At 32.8% G+C, this 24,082-nt stretch overlaps 2 protein-coding genes across 5 annotated transcripts; one reads left to right on the forward strand and one right to left on the reverse strand.

Moving 5' to 3' along the window:
* Window positions 1–2,697: 2,697 nt before the first annotated feature.
* On the reverse strand, window positions 2,698–5,299 carry LOC107004796 (SKP1-like protein 1A). The gene is made up of 2 exons (XM_015203147.2): window positions 4,934–5,299; window positions 2,698–3,068 (listed from the first exon to the last, which is right to left on the reverse strand). The coding sequence occupies exons 1-2, from the start codon at window positions 5,225–5,227 to the stop codon at window positions 2,895–2,897; spliced, it is 468 nt and encodes a 155-aa protein (XP_015058633.1). The 5' UTR covers window positions 5,228–5,299; the 3' UTR covers window positions 2,698–2,894.
* Window positions 5,300–13,141: 7,842 nt separating this feature from the next.
* On the forward strand, window positions 13,142–24,040 carry LOC107004591 (D-ribulose kinase). 4 transcript variants are annotated; one of them, XM_015202848.2, is made up of 8 exons: window positions 13,147–13,532; window positions 13,968–14,107; window positions 14,183–14,435; window positions 14,512–14,644; window positions 15,308–15,396; window positions 15,728–16,005; window positions 23,554–23,623; window positions 23,715–24,013. In XM_015202848.2, exons 1-8 carry the CDS (start codon window positions 13,284–13,286, stop codon window positions 23,910–23,912), a joined length of 1,410 nt encoding a protein of 469 aa, XP_015058334.1. In that variant the 5' UTR covers window positions 13,147–13,283; the 3' UTR covers window positions 23,913–24,013. The 4 variants fall into 4 exon arrangements, with proteins under 4 accessions (XP_027768645.1, XP_015058334.1, XP_015058335.1 ...); XM_015202849.2 differs by having other exon boundaries at window positions 13,149–13,532; window positions 13,964–14,107; window positions 23,715–24,040; XM_027912844.1 differs by lacking the exons at window positions 23,554–23,623; window positions 23,715–24,013 and adding an exon at window positions 23,414–23,547 and having other exon boundaries at window positions 13,142–13,532.
* The last annotated feature ends 42 nt before the right edge of the window (window positions 24,041–24,082 follow it).

The raw sequence follows: 24,082 nt of genomic DNA on the forward strand, positions 1-24,082 counted from the left end.
CCTTTAGTGTGGCGAGATTTATGATTGGAGATCATCGATATTCATAGCAAAGGACAGTATGAAAATATCGGTGTTGTTTCGAGATTGGGTCAATGCCGAAAGAAGAAACACCGGACTACCACTATTAAGTAGCCAAATAGAAGACCAAATAGATGAAATACTTGGTGAGAATAGTGATGATGATATGGAAGCAATGGAATATGATCAACAAATGCAAGTTCCAAAAAATCTCTCTTCAAATGATACTAAATTTACAAAAAGAATTTTTTTTTAAAATGCAATTGTTAGTACAATAATTAATATTCAATACCAAGATTATGTAATCTTTATCTCTTTCTAATTTTATATTATACAATTTATTTATTTGAATAAATATACGACTATTCGCCTTGATTTTCTTTTAAAATAGTCTATTCTATATAAACTTTAAAGTTTAAACTTTAAATTCATTTTCAAACTTTAAATTCAATATAAACTTTGAAGTTTAAACTATAAATTCAATTTCAAACTTTAAATTCAATATAAACTTTAAAGTTTAAACTTAAAGTTTAAACTTTAAATTCAATTTCAAGCAATAAATTCAATATAAACTTTAAACTTTGAATTCAATTTCAAACTTTTAAATTCAATACGAACTTTAAACTTTAAATTCAATATAAACTTTTAACTTTATATTAAACTTCAAACTTTAAATTCAACCGAGTAAGGATAGAAATAATATAGAAATGATACTTTAAATCTTAACTACATGAAATTCTAGAAAAGATGAGCCTGAACCAAAAGCTTTTGCAAAGAGTATTATTCATAAAGAAGCGCCAAAAGGAACGAACGGTCTGAAAAGGCATTGAAGTTTGTCTATGCAATGAAATTTCAAATTCAATTAACTATTTTAGCTTTACCTAGATGTGTTGTTTTGGATAACATGTGCATAAATGATACACATCCTTACCCAAAAGAGTTGTGATCATCACCTCTTTTGTTTGCACCATTGGTCCCTTAATGCAAACAGAAGAGGTGATCATAACTCTTATTTTGGTCATATTACCAGTAACAATCCCAAACCCTTTACTTCAATCATTTTGGTCTAATTTTCAAATTCTAAGTTTTTCATAAACAATTGTACAATAATTACTTGGCCTTGTCTTGAACAACACTTCAATTACTCTAGCATTGGGCTCGTGCTCAGCACGGTCATTGCAATTTATGCTTTGAGAAACAAATTGGAAGAGATTTAACACAAAAGTACATTTTTATTAGTTATGTTATCCTAGAATATTTAGACTCAATTCCAGTTCATTCATGATCTAATTCAAGATAAAGAAATACTTATTATTTATTGCTAAATTGAAGAACAAATTACTAATGTTTTTACAAAGGAATAAAAGCTGGAATTGATTTTAAAGTTGATAAAAGATATTGGACATCATCACGTTTGAAAATCTTAATTTAAAGAAGACTGCAGGATATAAATCAAAAATAGGAAATCTAAGCTGTTTAAGATTTGTATATGATATTTATTTACTTCATTTCTAGTTGTGAAAATGAAATGGCTTTTTTAGTCCAACATTAATTTGTTTTTTTAGTATTATATATTTAACAGTTATCTAGCGAAGTCTTGTACCTCTCAACTCTAATTTGATAAATTTGAGTCATCAACTTGTGCCTATGTTTTGCCTTTTGAGTAAAATTTTTTTTTTGGGAAACTTACAAAAACAACTAATAGTCTATTAGGCTTTAAATAGTACTTTAACACTTTCACTAAATGGTGGCAGACTTGAACATCACCCACAAGAACAATCAACTCGGTGCAAGAGATGCCTAAATTTAGAACAGAACATGAAGTCACCGGAACTAAGTACTAGCAGCACTAGTCGTAGTGTAAACAATCAACTCATGCCTCAAACAGAAATCAAAGATGAATGTAGCACTTCCCTTTGATAAAAATCCTAATTTTAACAGAGTCATATTAGAACTCCCTGTTGCTCTACTGTTTACAGGAATCAGTGGACACAGCAAATATGAGGAAATAGAAATTGCTTTCCCTGAAAAATCTAGGTGCTCAGTAGAATCTTATTGGCATACGATCCTCATAACCCAAAAACATCCCAGTCCGTTCACATCTGCCACTGAATTTAGGGGATTCCTCTATAAAGAATAAGGGAGAAGATCTACAACCTAGCAAACTAGCCTCCTTACTAGCATTTTTCCAGGTCCTCTCGAACCAGCATCTTCCAACCTGGTGCTCACTTCCCGGACTAGTACAAGGAAGGGTTTGGTTAAAATATGCCAGATTTCACCAAGTATACAAATGGAACCTAACCATACATGTCCTCCGATCATATCTTCTAAATCGTCCACACTAACAATCCTCCTAAATGGGATGTAACGATGTAGTATATAAACATAGTATCCCGAATGGCCCCTTCTCATTATGAGAATGTATATAACCCTATTCCGGCCTGGTCCGGCATGGAATGAACTTATAATCATGAAATCGACTCGATCATCAGGTTACAGGTTATAACAATGTTCATCACTTCTTATAAACAGAGTTCAGAAAAGTTGAGAACGTAATACCCCTTTATTTACAGGTCATATACTCCAATTTTCCACTACTCATATCAAGCTCCTAAGATCCCCATCACAAGTAATAAAACCTAGGACACATAACAAGAACAAGTAATCGCTATTAATAGATCAACAAAAAGGATAAGCACTTAAGACTTCATAACATTAAACCCAGACATAACAATAGCAAAAGGAGGTTCAAGTCACTTAGTTAGGACAAAGCCAACAGCGCAAAAGCAGAAATAGCATACTAAATATTTACTCACACAAGATTGTTCAGACGATCTTATAGAAAATATAATCCAAATTTATCCTCCAATGCAGATTCACTCAAATGCCCAAGCATTCTCCCTCCTAACCTCCTCTTCTTCCTCAGGAGTGAAGTCATTCTTGATGTTAAAGGTCTTCCGGATCTCCTCTGGTGTTTTCCCTTTAATCATGTCTGCCACGGTCTGGCAAGTGAGATCAAGCAAGCTCTTGATGTTCAAGTAGTTGGCAGCCTGGAAAATAACAAAATGACTCAGTTCACAGCAAGTAGAACATCAACATCCTAAAGCTCTAATCAGAAGAAAGAAATACCAAAGTTCATCGACAGAATTTGAGAAAAGAAACAGATATTTATAGACTCTGTCCTGTACACAAGCTGCTGATAAAAGGGAAATCTAAAGATCAACTAATAACAGAATAAATAAGCAAATTCACAGTTAAAACATTCAATTGGAAGAACTGGTAGCTACTACAAGGGAATAGAACTGACATGGCAGAACTTGGGTACAAATATCCGTTCTCTATCATTTTTAACAACCTGTAACACAAGATGCTGATAGAAGGGAAAAATATAAATGCTAAAGATCGACTATAAACAGAATATATTAGCAAATTCACAATTAAAATACACAGTAGGAAGAACTGCTAGCTATTAAAGGGGAATAGAACTGACATGGAATAACATGGGTACAAAAAGCCATTCTCTATCATTTTAACAAGTTGCTACTTCCGTAGATACACTACATATAGAAGTCCAAAGGTCTCAAAGCAAAATAAAACCCGAGCAACCATGTAAACGGAACTAGCGAACAGAGCTCCAAACAGATTCAAGTCCGACAAATACACTTAACCCTTCTCTATTATGTTCTCCAAATGTGACAGAATCCAGAATAAAGGAACTACCAAACCACAATTTCCTCTAAGAACCATATATCCAGGATAGATTCTGCCAATTTAACAGGGAATTCAACTGTATGCAAGAAATCTTAATGTTAGATTCAATTTCTATATAATGCAAGGGTTTCTGGTTTTAGCAGTTGCCCATGTAGCTCCAAATCAAAATATTTTTTTATAAGGAAAATAACAAATATATTCAAGTCAAAATATTTCTAAAGCTTCACTCCAACCATATCCGCACAATCCCTAAAATAAAATATCCTCATTACAATACTTGGGATTGCAAGAAGATACCAAATCTCCTCCTCACATGACTCCTAAGGATGATACACTAATCTATTGCAAAAAGATACCACCAATTCCACACATATGACTAATAATAAAAGAGATCAACCCTAAACAGACAGTAACCCAATACTCAGCTAATATCAAGTCATTCCCACTCACAACGTAACAAGATTCTTGAGGGTCATACAACACTAAGACAATTGACCTATAGTTTTGGGTTGAAAGATTCAGGTTTCACTAAGTCCATGAGGGTGGAGAAGCTAAACTCAATAATCAGACTTCGGCTGTAGGATATAGAACACCGAAGCTCTAATAAAGATGCCCACATATCGAAAAGCACGATCAATCAACAAAACCTTATTTTAGTCATGAAACAGATATAAAATAAAGCAAACAAATAGGTAAAACAGAATGAGCAATCAACAAAAACCTTATTTAATTCATGAAACAGAGATAAAATAAAGCAACCAAAGTGATGAAACAGAACGAGCAATCAATAAAAACCTAATATTAGTCATGAAACAGATATAAAATAAAGCAAACAAAGTCATAAAACAGAATGATAAAACAACAAAAACCTTATATAGTCATGAAACAGATACAAAAAAAAAAAGCAACCAAAGTGATTAGATAGAATGATCAATCAACAAAAACCTTATTTTAGTCATGGAACAGATATAAAATTAAGCAAACAAAGTGATAAAACTGAATGATCAATCAACAAAGCCTGATATAAAATAAAGCTAGAGACCCTGAAAAAGGTGCCGACATATAAAAAAGCACAATCGATCAACAAACCCAGATATAAAACAAAGCAAAAAAACTGATAAAATAGAATGATGAATCAACAAATCCTGATATAAAATAAAGCAAACCGAGTGATAATTATATGTAAAAAGGTTCAGATTGAGACCAGGATCAGATCGAAGAGGGTGCCCTGATCAACTTTGACAAAATCAGCATCAAAGGTTTTGAGCTCATCTTCAGATGCCTTATCCTCAGTTTTAGAAGCATCAACATGGCGTTTGCAGTACTCAATAACCTTAGCCAAGATCTTGCTGGTAACATTAGGCAGAGGGATGCTGGTGTCGGCGCAATCATCTTCAATCATATGCTTGATCGTCTGAGATTCCAAAGCAACCGCTTCGTCCACCTCGAAAGTCTCGCCGTCGGAGCTCTTCAACACGATCATCTTTGAGGAAGCCATGGTAGATCACTCAATCGATTCACGAAACCCTAAACCTATATTTCGATAAAAGAGACAGAAAAATAGAGGAATTATGTGTGGACCAGAATATATATAAGGTTGGGGATTATGGTAACTATTAAAGTTACCGTGAGGTAATAAATTCTTACCTTCACCGTTCCGTATTCATAGAGCCAGTTAGGATAAACTCAAAAAATAAAAAAGGTGTTTTTAGGTTTAAAAAAGTAATAAATTAAATTTTAAATGATATTTAGGTTATTAAAATATAAAAAGTAGGGAGTTCCACTTGTGGTATAACATTATGTTTAATTGATTACCCCATAAAATAAATAATTTGTTTTGGCCTGTGATTTTGTGTAATTGGTAATTTTTAGACCATATACAAAGACCAATTTCAAGTTAAAAATTTTGATAGGTGTATTGATGTATCTAATTTAAAAAGTCACTTATAACCTTTTATCTTCAAAATAAAGAAATAAAATTGAGGTTGGGCTCTTGTCTAGTAAATTGCATAAAATATTTATTATTTTAATAAAATTAATTTTTTAGATTCACCTAATAAAATAGGAAAATAAAATATTTAATAGTTTTGTTTCTTCGTCAAATTCATCATTCTTCTCTTTTTTGTTATTTTACTTCTTTACCTTACCTTTTTTTTAATTCTCCTGCTCTTTTTCAAAAAATATCTAAATTGTGGAGTAAATTAAAAAAAAACTAACAAAAATAAATATCTACTTTATGTCTCCAATAATAAAAAAAGTAATTCTACAAGATAACAGAAAAAACACTATTTTGAGATTTAATTTCACATTTTTTAGTATATAAATAATTAATATATTGAAAACTTTTGTATATAATTCAATTTTAAATACACTATTCATATTTTAAAAATAAAACTCTTACGCTTTATATACTGTGAAAATTCTAAACTTACACCTTCAATGAATTCATCTATAACTAAATATGTTAAAATAAATTATTAAAGGATCAACTAAAATTATAAATAAAAAAATGGTTTTTGTGAAGTTATTGCTCACGAAATTTTAAACTGAAAATGAAATTTTAATTCAGGCATTTGATTTTTTTTAAAATAATATATTTTTGGGATAATGCACAAGTACCCCTCAATCTATGCCCGAAATCTTAGAGACACACTTATACTATATTTATATTTATGTCCTATTACTCTACTGAACTTATTTTATAAGTAATTTTCTATCCATTTTTGGCTTACGTGACAATATCTTGTGGGTCCAACACTGATTTACTTTTTTTTTAAACTAGTGCCACATATGCCAAAAATGGATAGAAAATTACTTATAAAATAAGTTAAGGGGGTAATAACACATTAGTATAGTGTAAGTGTAACTTTGAGATTTTAGGCATAGGTTGAGGGGTACTTGTTCATTTTTTCTATATTTTTTAAAAATGTCAAGTGATACAAATTAGTTAATAAGATATATCAACGGTTAGTAATAACTTACTTTAATTTAAATATGTATATTATTTATAATTTTATTTAAATGTAATATTTATTATATATAATTTTTGTTTATTTATTTTCTCGCTTAATTTCATTTATGTAGAACATTCATTCTATAAAATGTTTATATTTTTTAGGAAATTAGAAATAGCATTATTAGTGGATAAAATTTGTATGACTTTTATATAATATAATGTAGAAGACGTGAAGTTTGATTTCAAATTATAAATGGTCTATCTTTGATTGAACATATATAGTATACAGATGTTTAGTGTAATTAATTAATTGAACATATATAGTATACAAATGTTTAGTGTAATTAATTAGGATTGATGCTTATAAGTTATATGAATTTTTATGTTTCAGTAATATATTGAAAGAATTTTGAGCTTTAATTGTTTTTATATTATAATAAAAACAATATAAAATTTAAATTTGTTTAAACACAATAATTTATAAACTTATTTATTTAGAGCTCCTTTAATAATAAGTATCAGTAATGTCATTATCATCGGAAAACTATGAAGATGTTTTTCTTTCAAATTTTTTTTATAAAAATTATTTTGAAATCATAAAGAACTTTGTATATCCGTTTGATTTTACTATAATTTTTCAATGAAGATCCGTCAATATTTTTATCCAAAAAATATTTGTATGTGTTTGTAGTGCTCAAATAAAAAAAATATTAATTTAATAAGCTTTATTTGTGAATGATACGATCCATCTACGACCGAGGATATAAAAACATTTATATAATAGGAGAAATATTATTGTAGTTTCGATTTTCTTCATATTTCAATCACATACATTATAAGTATAATCAGATAAAATATACTCTACTTTTATTATTTAACTTCTTTTTAGAAATTTGATGTGTAATATCAACTCCTTTAAATAAATATGAGTAATTATTTTGCCATGTCGATCAATTTCAAATTTTTAATTTTGAGTATTACAAATATAAATTTTTAATATTAAAATTTAGATATAATTTATCTTTTCTAAATTAGAAATTATAAACTAAAATAGATCATCTACACTTTACTCCTCTTTTTATACTTTTTAAATTTTCTCTTTTTATCATTAAGAAATAAGAAATGGAAAATAATAAACAAAAAAAGAACAAGTAAAATAGAAGAATTTTTGAAACTGAAAAAGAGATACTAAATTTTTTTACTATTTTTTAAATAGTTTTTTACTACTACGCTTACAATTTTTCTTTGGTAAAACAATCTTTTTTAGATCTTGAAAATTTCAAGAGAGGAGAGTGGGTGAAACTTAAGTTTTTTTTAGTACATTTTGTGGTTCCTTTTTAATGTTTAACTATGAAATCTAAAATAAATAATCTCATCAATTATTTTCAAATGCATTGAAAACATAATTGAAAAATATATTCAATATTTGAGTTAAAGGACAAAAATGTTTAACAACAAACAGTTCATAGTGTGAACATGTCCTTTGACTATTATGGCCAAATTATGGTCAAACCTTTCTGGCTAAAAAAAAAATTCCATTTGAAAAATAATTAATTTAGATCACGCAACAAAAATAAGACAATTCACCATTAAAGCTCACGACAAAGAAAACAGAGAGGACTTACGAGTTAATGCGCGTGACAAATGACCAATCCACTAATCAATTTCCTCAAGAACAAGCAATTCCCACCCAAAAACGAGCAATTCTCAAAAATCAATTACAACTTATGCGAAAATAAGCCTCAAAATGGATTTAACTACTTGTAGACATCACAAAAGTCGTCACTTTGGCCACTTAGGTGCATCGCAAAATGAATGGCCTAATCGCTAAGCGGCTTAGCCACACAGGCAAACTATCTCTAAAGTAGACCCTGACCAATTTGATACACCCCGAAAATTTTATGACCTAGACTAGAGCTTCACAAAATGACTAATGATGATTTTAGACCTAAATAAATGTAATAAAACTTGTCTAAGAAGTGTTAGAACCAAAATGCTAAGAAACGATCATGACGTCCAAAAACTAGCGAAATTGAACTAGTGAACGTCCTTAAGTTTTAGGAAGATTTGGGAGTGTTGTATGAAGTTTAAAACTTGTAAAAAGGCTTTAAATAGATAAAATAATGTATATAGGGTTAAAACATCCAGGTCGGACCCCCCAAGGATCGCCCGAGGAGTCCACTAAGGGACCCCACTTTGGACTAAGCAAGCTGCCAAGAGGTAGCAACTTTTGTGCTTAGAGGGACCAAGTCCGCGTCTCGGACTTGGCACACCTAGAGCCAAAAGTTTGGTCTGCGACGCGGACACATTGCAGACTCTTCTGTTTCAAAAATTATTTTTGAAAATCTTGCGGGATCAGCTTCACGATGCGAACTTGTTTCCCATCGAAAATCTAAAATTTGAATTCGAGTTTGACTTCATTAACTGGTCAACTTAAGTGAGGGTACTTTGAGTATTTTAGGGGAGGGTTATATGTTGATTTTCCTTCAGTTTTTCCTCACAATCACTCACTCAAATCAAAACCCCAAAGCAAATCTCAAAAGCTCTTCCTTCTCTCTCCACTCATCCTCCATTGAAGAAGCTTTGAAGGTTGAAGAAGAAGATCAAATTCTTTCAGTTTCTACTCAATTTTGGGGCAATCCATCTTTAAGGTATGATTTCTTTCACTGTTGAGATTCTTTTTCCCAAGAGGTCCCTTCAAAAGATGAATTCTAAATCTCCCAAAAACTAGGTTTTTTTCTCTCACATTCTTTGAAAAACGAAATTATGAATCAATTGTGATGGATTATGCTGAATTAATGTTGTTTAAGTATATATTGATGGTTAATTGATGATTTCCTATGAGATTTCCCTAGACCCATGTCTTTTACCCAATTTCATGAAAACCTTGAATTGATATGATGAATTGTGAAGATCATGAACATGTAGAGTGACTACGTTGTTGTTAATTATGTAATTGATTCTTGAATTTACCTCGTTTATGTAATTGGTTATGTATTCTCGGTAATGTAAGTATGAAGGTTCTTGGAAGGGGCAAAGAAGGTATGTTGATTGGTTCTTCTTGAATTCAATTGTGAATTATGATTTACTTATATCGTAATGCTTCTATGTCTAATGTGTGGTTGTGATGTGATGCTAGGTATTCCTCATCCTTAACCTTAAGACATTGAATTAGACATGAGCTATGTATGCATGTTATGATACGATATTGTATGATTGAAAATAGTTCCTTACAATTAAGATAAAGTATTAAGTGAAAGGTTATGTGGTTTCTTAAGTAACACGTTAGTTCTCACTCATGAATTCCTATGAGCTGTTATGATAAGATGTTCACATAGGAGTCTAGAAGAGACTAATGTGATCTTGAATGATGAGTATGATTATTACTAAAAGGAAGAATGCTTAGCACCGAAAGGGCATGTAAATGAGATGGAGGTCTCAAGTTTAGTAAGTCCGGCCTCCCATATGGGTTTTATCATGTTAGTAAGTTCGAATTCCCTAGTTATGTGTTGTCTCATGAGATGGAAATCTCTACGTCTAGTAAGTGAAGGTTTCTAACAACAATCTTCTTGACCCTTAACTATGTGCCCACATAAGACTCTAGCTTAGTGGATCTACCTAGATAACTATGTATGAATGGTTACACCTTAGGCAAGTGTTCTCTTTTTGGTGTGGGAGTAGAACACCCGATTCTATGTAGCTCACATGGTCTCATGTCAATTATTGCACTTATTTCCCTAATGTAAAAGTAAAGAACAAGTTAAGTATGTGAACACTTATTAGGGTTGTCTCAAAGGATATTACTTAGGATGACGGAGGGTATAATACTTCTCTCACTCATTGCACATGTGGGATCCTGAAGGATGGTTCTAGTAGTGTTTTTTTATGATTATGATTATGTTGATAAGCTATGAGTAGTATTCATGTATTAATCATGTTATGATGACTTTAAGAGAATATGTTGTAAGTATGAAGCGGGTTGCTTAATGTGATACTTAGCCTTGGATAGGATTTTACGGTTCTATTAGATATTGCACAAGTATTGCTTAGGTGATCTACATGTTGGGTTGCTATTATATTGAATTGACTTCTTATGCTTCTTATATATGCATGTTCAGTAAATTGATAGAAAACATGATTTTGACTAAATTGTCCTTTTCTAATGCATTGATGATTTTTGTGCATAGTTACCATACATAGTACATGTGGTTTGTACTAACCCATATTTTCTCCCTATTTCCCAAATATTTTAGGTTCAGGCCATTGAAGAGATTCGTAGTCATTGAAGAAGAAGACTTGGCTCTTTCCTAAGTCAATTGGTAAGTCCTCATGAGTTCCGAGGATAGAGCCACTCATCAAACCTTATTAGTTTTGTCTATGTTTTGACAATTATTCCATTCTCATATTGAGACTTCATTGTAGCCTATATGACATATTGTAATAGACTAAGGGCTATGCCCAAACTATTTTGATTCATACTCTTGTAGATAATTTATATATGAGATGAGACTTTAGACTTCTATATGATTTGTTATGCTAAAGAGAAGTCTATGTACACTTCGTATGTGAGGAATCTATGTAAACTCCATATGTAAAGTTTTAAATTCATTCGAAACTTTTGAAATATGATGTGCTGTGATGTATTCTAAGGGCTTGTCTTAGTCCTTTAGAGGACGACGACGCCAGTTACGCCTGAGGGGTAAATGAAGCTAGGGCTGCAAATGGGGTCAGACGATAGTGGACGCTAAAGTGGCTTCCTTGCAAGGTGATAGGGCTACTTGATCAGCTACACCAACACAGTGCACTAGAAAAATTTGCTAAGTCGCAACGAACTCCGCTTGAATGATTAAGGGTTGTTTGGAACCATGTGTTACAAATGAATTATGCTACACCATGAAATTTGGTATTCCAGACTGAAATAAGATGTTGAAACTTTCAATCGACGTCGTTCCTTATTTTATGTTTTGTTCTATTTGAGAAACAAATACATTGAGGCTTGTAATTTTTTTTTATTTCCGTATTTTATATATTAATGGCTTGTTCACGTGACAATCAGGTTTTAGAGTTATAATAGAATGAATAGCCCTTCCGTTTTTATCTTGTCTTTGCGTTACTTTGCTCATTTCTTTCGTTTCGTCAATTGAAGCTGACTTGTCTTGGTGGGAATAGACAAGTGTTATCACGTCCATTTTTTAATCGTGCAAAAGTTCATTTTATTTGTTTTTTCTTCTTTATTAACTTGCTATCTTTGTAATATTTTGATTCTCTTTTTTGAATTATTCATGGTCAACTTAATTGTGGTTTCTACTTATTCATACTCACTATTCCGATCCAATGATATTAAAAGAGGGTACTAAACGAAGTCATTTTTCTTCCCAGATTCATATTTCACCTCTAAAAATATTTTCACGTTTATTTCTGAAAATAATTTTTAAATGTTAAAGTTTTGCAATAAATATCACTCTGAGGGGCTAATCCTTCATCACACCGTACTTATATTTTTCTTCTACGATTTTCATCACATACATACTCAATATTATTCATATTAATATTAATTAGCATGAAATGAACATGTTGAGGAACTAGTATAAAAGAAAGTATGATGTGATAAAAATAACTTTTTTAAAGGGATAATCTGAGAGGTTCTGCTCTATACCATTCAACCCTTGTGGTTTATGATATTATATCTATCTCTTTTATTTTGATTTCTTTTATAGCCATTTTTTAAAATTTTAAAATAAATATAAATTAATTACATTTTGACATTTTTTCCTTCTTTATATTAATTTCTTCATACTAATACTAATACATATTGTTATAAAATTGATTTGTTTAATAATATACATTTACTAAATACTTTTTAAAAATAGAAATTAATTAATACTATCATCATATATTATGCATATGTATCGATACATGTGTTCATTTTTTACTAAACAAAGATCAAAGGTAATTTCCTCGTACTAATTGCTGCATTTTTATTTTTAGTTTTTTCGATTCCATCAACTTAGGCACATTTTGTGTTTCTCTATTTCAAAAAGAGTGATCTTTTTCTTTTTAGATGACACTTTAATATTAATTTTTCAGGTAACATATATCAAATCACAAGATTAAATGATATATTAATATAATTTTAATTTAAAATCATAATTAAATTTTTTTTCTTTATAAATTTCATTTCTAAGTTAAATTAAATCATTCTTTTTAACAAAGAATATTTATTTTTATTGGATTATTTTTAGAGTATATATTAAATAAGTCGATTTTTTTCATCTATCATTAATTTGAAGATTTAATATAAAGAAAGATATATTTGTAAAATCATAATTAATTTATATTTATTTTAAATATAAATCTAAAGAATTTTCTTAAAAAAATATTTTTTTTAAAAAAAAGATAAAGATAATATCATAAACCACTAAACCACGAGAGAGTAGAATGTTATAGAAAAATGAGAAGGTTTGAAAAGAAACATGATTATTTTTCTTTTTGATAAATATTTACCACCAAAAAGTAAAGCAACTAAGAAAAAGAGTGGAGGATAAATTACAATCATTTGTAAATTGAGAGACAAGGGAGAAAGAGATAAGGTGAAAGAATGGCTAGCAGCATTTTGAGTAGTGCATGTTCATGTGTGGATTTTAGGAGTTGGAGAAAATTAAGATCAAGAATGTTAGAGTGTGGTGTATCTGGCAAAGGAAGAAATCCCATTTTTACAAATGATTTTGAAATTGGCAAGAAGCTTTATCTTGGTATGGATTTTGGAACATCTGGAGCTCGATATTCTCTTATTGATGGTGATGGTAATATTCATGCTGAAGGAAAAAGAGAGTACCCCCTTTATATGGTAAGATTATATATTCACAATACTTAAGCAATGTAATTGTAATTAATGAGTGCAAATTCTTGAGGTTTGAGTTAGAACTTTGTACATTAACTTCTATATATGAAAGTAAATGAATGATTCTTTGGAGGAACTATCTCATTCCATAAATCTATACCATGCTGGTAATCAGTGGCGGAACCAGAATTTTTTATAAGTAGTTTCAAAATTTGATATGTAAACACATGAACTAGTGGAACGGGTTTAACATCTATTATATATACCTAAAAAATTAATTTCGGATGTACCCTCTAAGTAAATGCTGCCTCCCCCCCTGCTGGTAATGTGGTATATAAAAGTATATGGTGTGTATAATGGTTCTATCTATATCATGCTAGCCAATTAATTTAGTAAAACATGTCTTCAAAAGAAATGAAATTGTTTTTATTTATTAGAAAGAAAGAGGAAAAAATGGACTGGATACAATCATGGAAAGACACACTCTTTTTACTCCTTGATGATGTCCCGGTCAGTCTCCGAAAAGTTGTTGCGTCCATTGCCATCGATGGGACCTCTGCAACAACTATCATCATCGATAGGTTGGTAGTTGCTAATTTTTGTACTTCCCTTTTCTTCATCTAGTTACCTGAAGAATATATTGTTTCTCTCTACAGTAGGAGCGAAGAGCCATTATCGAGAGCATTCCTGTATAATGAGAGCTGTCCTGATGCCTTGCCTTTGGTGAAGTCTATTGCTCCTGCAAAACATACAGTCTGCTCTGGATCCTCTACACTTTGCAAGCTTGTCTCATGGTGGAACTCTTATCCTTCTAGCAAGGAATCTGCGGTGTTGCTACATCAAGCAGATTGGTTATTGTGGCTGCTCCATGGCAAGCTGGGCGTGTCTGACTATAATAATGCTCTGAAGGTAACTGTTATAAACACACGGTTTGTCTTTTTACCTCATGTGTCTACTAATGTACTAAAGCTTCCTTTTCTTGCAGGTTGGCTATGATCCGGAAATGGATTCCTATCCGCCTTGGCTTCTATCTCAGCCATATTCTCATCTTTTACCTTCTGTACAAGATCCTGGTACTAAAATTGGGTGTATGAAAGAGGACATAAGAACTCAGTTTGGTATGTTCCTAACTTCTTTTCCTTCGGAAATCGATTAAAGCTAGTTAAAATTATCATTGACTGAAACTGCTTCCTGTTTTCTACTTCCAGTTTTTAGGTGTGGGAAATTGTGTTTCTATTTTGCTTGTCCTCAAATAGATCTTCTCAATTGAAAATTATGAATATTAATGTTACTACTTGGTGTTACATGGACCGATATTAGGTCCATTATTTTTTATTTGGGTTGCTAGACACATACGTAGGCCAGTGAGGGTGGAGGAGATGTGAACATCAATTGATCTTCTTTACGTGGGAGAGGAATTTTCCATACTTTTCATAGCATATTGAGGGATGATGCATATATTAACACGAAGTATTGTTGATTTTTAGTGCCTTTTTTCTGATGTTCTACCGCATTTTGCTAATTCATAGCCTCTTGAGTTACTTCTACTAATTTTGGAAATATTCCAAATTTGTCCTATAATATTTAGTTCTTTGCAGTTGCTGTGGGGATTCTGCATTACCTTTCTAGTTCAAAAATCAAGAAAGAGAGAAACTTCTTGCTAGTACTTCCATTCCTGTTTATTATTCGGGTTGGATAACTTGGATTTTGAAGCTCCAAGAACATGATGATGCTTTGGGACATTAGAGACTCGCTACTAATGTGTTCCTTCACTTTATCAGGTTATCCAAAGGATTGCGTTATTTGTACAGGAACCACAGACAGTATAGCAGCGTTTCTAGCAGCACGAGCTACTCAACCTGGAAAAGCCGTATGTTTTGTATACTTATTTGTTATGATTTAGAATATATATAATGAGAAAGGTGCTGTTGTTAGTTCTGGCAGATACTTTTCCAGATATAATCAGACAAAACTTGTAACTTGATATATTTAATGGTTTTATCATCTAGTCTACCAAGTACTCTTTTGGTGTAGGTATTTTATAACTCTCAGATCATATAGCACAGGGAATCTCTATCACTTCATTGTCTATGATATTTTTATGCAAACAGATTTTCACATAAAAAGAAATTACTAGCTCTGCTCTCCGGTCTAGCAAGTTTTTTGGTTCAAGTTAATCACATGCTTGTTCTCGTACTAAGGTCACATCTTTGGGTTCAACACTTGCTATCAAACTACTAAGCTCCAGAAGGGTAGAAGATGCTCGATTTGGAGTATATAGCCACCGTCTTGACGATAAATGGCTTGTTGGAGGTGCTTCAAACACAGGGGGAGCAGTTCTTAGGCAACTCTTCACCGATGAGCAGTTGGAGAAACTAAGTGAACAGATAAATCCCTTTGAAACTTCCCCTCTTGATTATTATCCCCTTCAAGCAGTTGGTGAAAGATTCCCTGTGGCAGATCCAAAGATGGAGCCAAGGTATTTAACTATGCTTATGCTTCTTGCTAAAAAGTGAATAACCAGCTTGTTGGAACATACTTATTGCTTTGAATTTCTTGATTCTACAAGTGGCACATTTAGACACATTTACTCCACTATAGAGTTGTCTTACTGTTCATGGTCCAATAAACTTGGAAGTTTTCAGATAGAATCCTGCTTTTCCACAAGCCCATGGTGTCTAGGTGTTCCAAACTATTGATTCTTGTAATCCAATAACAATAAAATACAGAGTGAAATCCCACAAGTGGATTTGTGGAGGGTGATGTGTATGCTGTCTTACCCTTATATTGTGAAGGTCAAGAAATGTTGTTTCTGCTAAGCATATTAACATCAAGTATGGAACTACTATATATGGAGAAGAGAACAGTAGCAACAAATAATATGATAACCAAAGCAAAGAAACAATAGGTAATAATAAAATCATATAATAATAAGAAGGAGAGTAACAATAACAATCAAGTTAAAGCAACAAGACAATGCTCAACTACTTACTAACCTTCTACCCTAATTTTTGACCTCCATATCCTCATAAAGTTGTAGGAATGTCATGTCATATCTAATCATATTTCCCCAATACTCCTTGGGCCTACATCTCTCTTCTCCTATCCACCATAGTCAACCTAATACCTCCTCACTACGGCATGTATGCATCTCATCTTCACATGTCTGAACCATCTCAGCCTCACCTCCCTCATCTTGTCTACCACTGAGGTCACTCCCACCTTGTCGCGAAATATCTTCGTTCCTAGCACATCAATCTTAATATGCTAATTTCCACCTATGTTGTTCAAACTCTTCACTTTCGGTGCCGCACCCATGTCGATACGACGTAGGTGTGGGTGTGGGATCTTTACCCAAACTGGTCAACCAATTTTGGGTACTTTGACCAAGTTCGAGGGGAGGAATTCTAGACAGATCCAATGTTTTTAGTATTCAAAACAAAAACTAAGGTGAAATTGAAGAAAATGGAATACCTTGTATATATAAAATTTCTATTGATAATTCTTTTCCTTTTATCTCCTTCCAGAATTTTCCTATTGATCAATATTTCTCCTCAAGTTTTTCATAATATCTCATAATGTCGGTTTTATACCTCTACTGTTAGATATTTGAATTATTTTTAGCCGAATCCCCACACCCGTATCTATATGTATGGATCTGTATCCGAAATTTAAATTTAGATCATAAAGGATCCGATCTCTACAGGTCAACAGTTCGCCTCATACAACATAGCTGGTATGACAATCACTTTATAATACTTACCTTTTAAGTCTTGCACATTCTTATCACGCAAGGCACTTTGTGAGCCTTTATTTCATCGACTTTGTTCCAATACGGTGTGTAACCTTATCATCAATCTCCCAGTTTTCTTAGATTATAGACACAAGATACTTTAAACTTCCTCTCTTGGAGTTGACTTGAGTAACAATCCTCACCTTCACAACTACCTTATGGGTAACGTTGTTGAACTTTCACTCTAAGTTCTATGTCTTATTTTAGACTCCAAATTCTGTCTCCAAACCTCCAACATATCATTAACTCTGTTAGAATAAAATACTCAAGAAACTGATTTGAAAAATAAAAATAGGGTGAACTTATGAAATTCCAACTTACTCCTATTTGTTTCTAGTTATCGATAATAACATATACACCCAAAGATTCTGAGATGGTGTACGGATGGTTTGTTCTCACACCAAGCTTCATATGGAGTCATGTCCTGTAAAGCCTTAGTAGACAATCTGTTAAGCAAATATACAGACGTATTGACTGCCTCAGCCCAAATCTGATTTGGGATCTTTGTTTCGAGCAAAATATAATTGGCCATCTTCATTACTGTCCTGTTCTTCCTTTCAGACACGCCATTTTGTTGTGGAGTGTATGGTAATTTCAATTGGCGTTTAATACCTATGTATTTACAGAACTTCACAAATTGAGAAGAAGTATATTCTCCACCATTGTCAGACCTTAAAGCCTTAATACTAAGATTACATTGATTCTCTCCTAAAGCTTTAAATTGTTTAAAAACATCAAAGACTTCACTCTTTAGTCTTATGAAATAAACCCAACACATTCTGGTGTAGTCATCAATAAAGAGGAGAAAGTATTTGTTACCACTCAGTGACTCTGTTTTCATTGGGCCGCTAACATCCGTATGAATGAGCTGAAGTTTCTGGTTAGCTCTCGTACTTGATTTGCTTGAAATGACAATTTTGTTTGCTTTCCCTGTTGGCAAGTTTCACAAACTTGTGCATTAGAAAGAAATTTAGGCATATTTTCCACTAGCTCCCTTTTTATCATCTCCGCGATGCTTCTCAGATTGAAGTGACCAAACCTTTTGTGCCATAGGTTTGTACATGTTTGTGAAGTAATAGTGTAAGCCTGCTCAGTTATTTTCTCCCAATCAACTTTGTTGCTCATCTTGACATAAAATAACTCTACTCCAGAAGGGTCAGAAACAACTTATTCACGATTCTTAAAATGCAGAGAATAATTATTTTCAAGCATTTGTCCAACACTCAACAAATTTTGACTCATATCAGGTGTGTACAAAACATTAGGAATAGTTTGATACCCGATATTGTTGAGATATACACTGTACCTCTGCCTTTGACTTCTACTGCCTCACCGTTTCCCACTTTTACTTTAGATTTATAAATATCATCGAGGAATTTGAACAGTTCAACATCAGTGCACAAGTGATGTGTGCAACCACTATCACGAAGCTCTGCATAAGAGGATTCATTGATTGAAAAGTATGAAACTGCAAAGAGTTGCTCCTCATGTGCATCTGCAGCTTCTGCTACTTGTGCTTGCAAAGCACCAAAGGCCTTTGCTCTTGATTAATAGACCTTGGATGTGTCTCCCGTTTGCTTACAGTTGCCGCATATAGCATCGACTCTCCACCAACAATACTTCTCCAGATGTGTATTTCTTCTACAATGTTTGCAAGCAGGGAACTTCTGCTTCACATCTCCACTATTGTTTCCTCCATCATGCTTTGCCTTATTCTTTTGGTGAATTGTTGCTTTCCTTTTTGCTTTTGTACAGAGAAAGCTCTTTGACTGAACTTTTCCCGTCTCATAGTTCTCCTTTGCTCTTGTGCTTGAAGAGCTCTCATTAGTTCACCTAATGAAAGTTTGCCCAGGTCCTTGGATTCTTCAAGAGAGGAAATTTTAGATTCAAACCTCTCACGAAGAGTCACAACAACTTTCTCCACAATTCGTTTGTTTGTAAATTCTTCACCAAGAAGTCTAATGTTATTAACAATTAAGGAGATTCGATCAGCATACTTACTGATAGTTTCATCCTCATGTATATTCAAGGACTCAAAACTCTCTTTCACGCTCAACACTTGCATTTGATGTGTTCTATCACTGCCTTAATATTCTTCTTTCAACCTATCCCAAGCCTCTTTTGCAGTTTTGCAAGCCATGATTCTGTAAAACACAAAATATACCACAGCATTCTGCATAAGCGACTTGGCTTTAGATTTTTTTGTCTTCTCTTTGTTGTTGGATTTGATATGAGCCAAGGTAGGATTTGATGGTAGAGCAGCAAGTGGTTTATCTTCCGTCACAGCTTCCCAAAGTTCATAGGTTTCCAAAAAAGCTTGCATCTTCACAGACTAGATTTGGTAATTTTCACCAGTGAAAGTGAATGGTGGATTAAAAGGTACGTTGTTGGATGCCATTTGTGTTGTAGGTTAAATCTTTTTGGTCCTGTAAGATCAACTAGAGGCTTTGATGCCACTGTTAGAACAAAATACTCAAGAAACTGATTTGGAAAATAAAAATAGAGTGAACTTATGAAATTCCAGCTATATATTAATCTGCGGAAACTCTGAATTTATACAAGGAAAAAACATAAACATTAAAACTAAATAAGAACATTTGCCACTAACTACCATAGAAGGGGCCACTAACAGCATAAATGGGGCCACTAACTTCAGGAAGTTGAGCAACTAAAGTTGACTAAGTCTAGCTAGAAAATAGGAAGCACTAAACTGAAAAAAGTAAAAACAGTAAAAGATATTAATAAGCTGGAAAAAATGCCAATTGTCTAACAAACTCCACGATGAGTCTCGCCAATCAATACTATAACATCTGCAATTGATATATACCATGGCACCTCTCATTGGATATGTCGTGTCAATTCATCCATTACCATGTCATATAGAGACAGGTTAAAAGTTCATCCCTGGTGCAACCCTATTACAACTTTAAAGTGCTTCGAGTCACTCTCGCTATCCTCACTTGGGTCATGGCTCCCTCGTGCATGTCCTTAATCGCGCTAATGTAAGCTACCAATATACCTCTAGCCTCCAAACATTTTTATAAGCTACAAGTATACCTCTAGACTCCAAACATCTTCATAGAACTCTATAGGATCCTGTTGTATGCTTTTTTTCTTGGTTAATGAACACCATATCTATTATTTTATGTTGCTACCTATGTAACGAAGAATCGGGTTCTTCAATAACTATGCAAAAAGTAAACCAAGAATCAAAGTTAATCAACAAAAGAATTTTAATTGCAAAAAACTCTTCTTCTGAGAGTCATGAAACTACTACCCCTCTTTCCCCTCAAATTACCTTTAAATTTGAGTTACAAGTTTTAGGTTGCAACCAAGCAAGAAACTAACCACTATAACACTTTTTCCCCTCTCTCTAATTCACTTGGTTGTATCTAACTTCTTCAACAACTCTATCCCGTCGAGAAAGCCTTTACGACACAAAAAAGACTAATACAAATCACTAGGAATCTAAAGGTTTACAATTTAAACTCAAAAAATCAAACTTCAACAACAAGAATAGTATAGAACTATAGATTACACTTGATGGAAACAAATTATTTTGTCGTTGTATAGTTGACTCTTAGGGGTGTACAAGCCAAACCGAAAAGTCAGATCGAACCGACAAACCAAGTCAAATCAATTTACGATTTGGTTTGGCGTTGAAAAAAACCCGAACACTCTTAGTTTGGTGTGATATTAAAAAAATCAAGTCAAACCGAATCCAAACCGACATAATATATATACACATAATTTTTTTTTTATTTTGTAGTTAAAAAGTATTCATGAAATTCTACTTGGTTAATATATTTTTAATTAGTTTATAGTTTTTAATGTTTAGATATATTATTTCAAATATCGGCTTGTATACTTTTGTAAATATTTACATTTGTATTCTGATCGGAAGTTACAATTATACTATTTCGAAGTTAACAATCTTCTTTGTGAATATTTTGTTTTGTATTCAGTTTGACTGCAGTCTTTAATCATATGAACGTAATGAGCGTTGGTATTCAATGAATGTATTTGTACTCATGTGAATTTTACCATCCTTTCAAAGGTTTCCATTCATTTAACATTTTTATAGTTAAGCTTATCACACAGGTAAGTGAAAATATATTTGATCTCTTTTTCGATCACCGCATAATTGTAAAAAAAACAAAAAAATTGAGAAATCGAAAGAACCAATTAAAGTCAAAACCAAGAATCCAACTTTATGTGGTTTGATTTGGTTCTTAGATTTAATGAACCGACATAGTTGGTTTAGGTTTTTTTAAATGAAAAACCAAACAGACGTATGTACACCCCTATTGACTCTCTCTCACAAACAATGGCACATAGTTGATTCTTTTTCTTGTGTGCTCTCTTTTCTCTATTTGTGGATGTCTTCACCAACATCAATTTGACACTTTAGATAGGAATAGATGGACACACTGTGTATGCCCAATTCAACATGGATTAGATCAACAGTCCAAGATTTTAATCCTAGTTTTACTTGGTTCTTGCTTCACACATTTGGCCACTATTTTTCTCTCCTATTTCCAAAGCATTTTCCATGTCTATATATATGATAACACAACTATATTCTTCTTGTTCCTTATATCATTGAACTAGTTGTAATCCAAATTTCTCAATGAATCCTTCTCCATTCCTTGGCATTTTCTCTGTCTCGATCAATCTTCTTCTCCCTGTCTAGAGTGAAGGACCTGGCTCCTTCACTTCCTTGCAGCGTACTCTTGATATGCAGCTCTTGCACTAGACATGATACAAAATTGGTTATTTAGTAGTTCATTGTCATAACAATAGCAGTTCTTATTTGACACATGTATGAGATCTGATTCTTGTTGCTTTGTTATGTTTGCTAATCATTTGTTAATCATCTTAACTTTATATTGTTAGCATAGCACATACCTCCCTAGCTCACATACCTCTCCCTAACAATATATTGTTAGAGCTCAACAATATCCTCTTTCCGATGATGACAAACCCCTAACAAAAAAATAATTCAATCAATGTAGTCGCAAGTACACTTGCGTGCTATCTTCCCCCTAAGAACCAGCCTCATGTTAATCATCATGACTTAGTAAGATGTGAGCTCTTACCTAAGTCTTTCATGGGATTAACCTTTCACTCATCACAATCCAGTTAGTGACTAGGTTATGTGAATCAGATCAGATCCATATGTTTATTTCACAAGGATCAGGATCAATCATAACTCTGCACAAAGAGCAGGTTCATTAAGCTGTTGTTCCTAGTATGTAGTTCAGGAACCAGGTTATTTGTTTCTAATGATATGTATAGTTGTGCATTATTACATTTCCCAAAATAGAACATAATTAATTTTTTCCATTTTGACATCATAGGAATCGATGATACCATCCATCTTGATCCAATCATCATATTATACACATGTATATGCATCCTTTTGATCTATGAAGGTCCAGACCAAATAAACAATTCCATAAGCCTACAGCACTGCCATGAAGCAAGGATAGTAATGGTTTTTACTTTTGAAAGGTGGTTAGGAACCAGGTTCTCTTATATGAAGGAAGGTTTTAAATGTGCCCTATGAAAATCATCAAGGAAAGCAACATTATTCTTCAATCTCCTCTTCCTTTCATTCTTCAGTCACTGATCATCTGGCTAATCAACTTGTGTCTCCTTGATCGTGATTTATTTTTTCCAATGAGACTCCAGTTGCTTCTTCTTATCATCACTCTCTTACGTCATCTTTTCACAAATATTTTGGTGGACTAATATCCAGGGAACCAGGTTCTTTGTCAGTCACTTCATCTTTTTCGCTCTTTCATCAACATCCATGGTTGGTTTTATAAATACCAACCAACCCTATTGATTTTGTTATATCGAATGGTTTCTTCTTTATGCAAAGTTCAAAGCATACAAATTGTGTATAAGCTAGAGATGGTTTATTTCATCATATGAGACCTTTTTTCTTACACTAGAACCCAAAAATGATCTATTATTGTCTTAGAGTTCTGCTTATTCTGTTTTCAATAGATTCTCCGCTTTTCGCGGTGTCTTGTTGTGGTAGATTCCACGGATTTTTGAAACTCTTCATATGTATGTTGTTGTGTAGAGTACTGAAATATGCAGCAATTAAGAGAAGTTTGGAGTTGTTTGTGCAGGGGGCCTTTAGAGTCGTATCCTTCTGGTGAAAATAGCTTTCTAATGTTCATCTTCGACATAAATCATTACTCCCTTACCATTTACATGCAGGTTACATCCACGTCCAGAAAGTGATGTTGAATATTTGCATGGTATTCTTGAATCAATTGCTCGCATTGAGGTAGTTTGGACTTTGGTGGCATGTTCCTCCTAATCTAGATAACATCTTGCTTCTATTTAGGACTTGCTAATACTGACATTATGATATTTAGGCAAAGGGATACAAGTTGCTGAAGGATCTAGGGGCCACCCCTGTTGAAGAAGTGATCACTTCTGGAGGAGGTTCTAAAAACCAAAAATGGATAAAGATACGCGAGAGGGTACTCGGTTTGCCCGTGTGCAAGGCAGACCAGACTGAAGCTGCCTATGGAGCTGCTTTATTGGCAATGAAGGGTGCAATATCTGATTAGAAAAGTATAATGTTACTGGTGTTAGAGCTTATCTAGTAATTATTATGCTATACATTTATGCAATATTCCTATTTAGTAATCAAGGAGCTTCTTAACCCAAATTGTCTATTTGAAGGAAATTTCCAAAACAAGTAGTATCAATTTTTTGTGTTGTGTGTGTGAGAGGGAGG

Source organism: Solanum pennellii, chromosome 11, assembly GCF_001406875.1.
Source record: "Solanum pennellii chromosome 11, SPENNV200".
NCBI classification, from domain to species: Eukaryota; Viridiplantae; Streptophyta; class Magnoliopsida; order Solanales; family Solanaceae; genus Solanum; species Solanum pennellii.